A 2107-nucleotide genomic window follows, 5' to 3' on the forward strand; every position below is an offset into this window, starting at 1 on the left:
AAGCGTTGAAGACGGATCGCGAACTGGAATGACGGCTTCGCAAGACAGACGTGGCCCCACTCGCACCGTGGACGTTTAGCGCCTTGCGTACCACGTTCGTCGGCACACCGTTAATCGTCCCAGTCCACGCGTTGATGGGGGCAGGGTCAAACTCCTTCACGGCCTCGTTGTAAGCCTTTCGCCCGTCGTCCTGGCTGAGGAGTACGCTGCCCGCGATGATAAGGGCTGGACCACCGAGGGCAAGGCAACAGGCAACCGCCACAACGAACTTGAAGCAATCCTCAACCGCATCAAGGATGCCGCAACACATTTCGAGAGGCTTTTTAGCACGGGCTGCAAAGAGGGGAAGAGAACAAGCAAGCAAGCAAGAAGTGCGAATAAGAGAAAGCACGGACAAAGACAACCAATCCATACCACTCGGCACATTGCCGCTGGGCTCCGCGGCATTACGGTGGATTCCCGGCTAAGCATTCCGCATGTCGCAAAGGCATTTTCTTTTCTTCATACAAAAACTAATTGTTCTTTCGTAGCACAGACCCATATTGAGGAGGAAAAAACAAACAAAAAAAAAGACGCTAATAAAAAAAAGACAAACACCTACTCCTTCAAAATAAGAATGAATGCCCATAGAAACTTCAGGTGCAGGTATTCAGCGAATTTTTTTGTTTTAAAAAAAGAGTAGCAGAAAGGTATATCCATATAATTTCGCCAAGTAAAACGATGCATACTTATTCTTTATGTCATTCACTCATTTATTGCCACTCTCTCCCCCAGAAGCATTTCGCGGCCCATATCCATATAATGGTGGTGGAGGTTGATCTTACTTGTATCCCTGTGCTGGTGCCGGTTGACCATAAGTGTATCCCTGTGCTGGTGCCGGTTGACCATAAGTGTATCCCTGTGCAGATGCCGGTTGATCATACGTGTATCCCTGTGCTGTTGCCGGTTGACCATATGGGTACGTTGGTGGAGGCTGACCATACGAGTATCCCTGTGCTGGTGGAGGCTGACCATACGAGTATCCCTGTGCTGGTGGAGGCTGACCATACGAGTATCCCTGTGCTGGTGGAGGCTGACCATACGAGTATCCCGGCGGAGGCTGAGCATATGGGTAGTTCGTTTCCATTTGCTGCGCGGGCTGTCCATAAGAATACGGTGGGACGTTACCGGGAATACCCGATGTTGCCGGCGCGCCAACTGGTAACTCAGACGGCCCACCTGACGGCTTGTTCTTTCGCCGCATACAGTAGCAAATGATCGCCACGCAAACACCAATTTCCAGCAGCAGAAATAGGGAACCAAGGACAATGAGTACAATACCAACAGTACGTGGTTTCGGACCGAATTTGTCAGTTCCTTTTGTCGCACGCTGCAGAGCGATGTAGGGGTCCTTGTCGCTGTAGAGGCGCACCGTAACGCTGCCTGGCGCAGTCGGCTGATAGTCGTTGGCAAATGCACCGAAATCGTACTTGGCACTTAGGAGGGAAGTGTCCTCAATGTACTTTCCCTTGCTGATCTCCTGCGCCACAAGGTACAGCTGAGTGAGATATAGTGTTTGCTTGCATTCACCGCAAATACTGCCTAACACACACGGCCCAGGCAAGTGAGTAAAGGTTCCACCTGATGCCCTGCAATTATCTTCGAATCGAATAAGAGCAGCATTACACACGCAATTCCTGCGTCTTCCACAGTCGGTTGAAGAACACTCGTACTGCGACCTCTTCCTAATCTTGAAGAAGGCGTATCTAGTGAAAGGGGCGACAGTGGCAACGTTCACCGAAACTGGAAGCGTTGAAGACGGATCGCGAACTGGAATGACGGCTTCCGCAAAGACAGACGTGGCCCCACTCGCACCGTGGACGTTTAGCGCCTTGCGTACCACGTTCGTCGGCACACCGTTAATCGTCCCAGTCCACGCGTTGATGGGGGCAGGGTCAAACTCCTTCACGGCCTCGTTGTAAGCCTTTCGCCCGTCGTCCTGACTGAGGAGTACGCTGCCCGCGATGATAAGGGCTGGACCACCGAGGACTAGGCAACAGGCAACCGCCACAACGAACTTGAAGCAATCCTCAACCGCATCAAGGATGCCGCAACACATTTCGAGAGG

The 2107-nt window shown here is 51.9% G+C and overlaps 2 protein-coding genes across 2 annotated transcripts, besides 1 other annotated feature; both read right to left on the reverse strand.

Moving 5' to 3' along the window:
- On the reverse strand, nt 1-412 carry Tco025E_10203 (surface glycoprotein; the record flags this gene model as incomplete). The annotated part of the gene is made up of 1 exon (XM_029376988.1): nt 1-412. A coding segment is annotated over one exon (412 nt), but the record flags the coding sequence as incomplete, so codon positions are not given.
- Nucleotides 413-551: 139 nt separating this feature from the next.
- Nucleotides 552-596: a microsatellite.
- A 224-nt stretch (nt 597-820) lies between these two features.
- Tco025E_10204 (surface glycoprotein) lies at nt 821-2098 on the reverse strand (the record flags this gene model as incomplete). The annotated part of the gene is made up of 1 exon (XM_029376989.1): nt 821-2098. One exon carries the CDS (start codon nt 2096-2098, stop codon nt 821-823), a length of 1278 nt encoding a protein of 425 aa, XP_029222912.1.
- Nucleotides 2099-2107: the final 9 nt, after the last annotated feature.

The sequence above is a fragment of the Trypanosoma conorhini genome (assembly GCF_003719485.1).
Source record: "Trypanosoma conorhini strain 025E chromosome Unknown Tco_14.4_contig_01530, whole genome shotgun sequence".
Lineage (NCBI taxonomy): Eukaryota > Euglenozoa > Kinetoplastea > Trypanosomatida > Trypanosomatidae > Trypanosoma > Trypanosoma conorhini.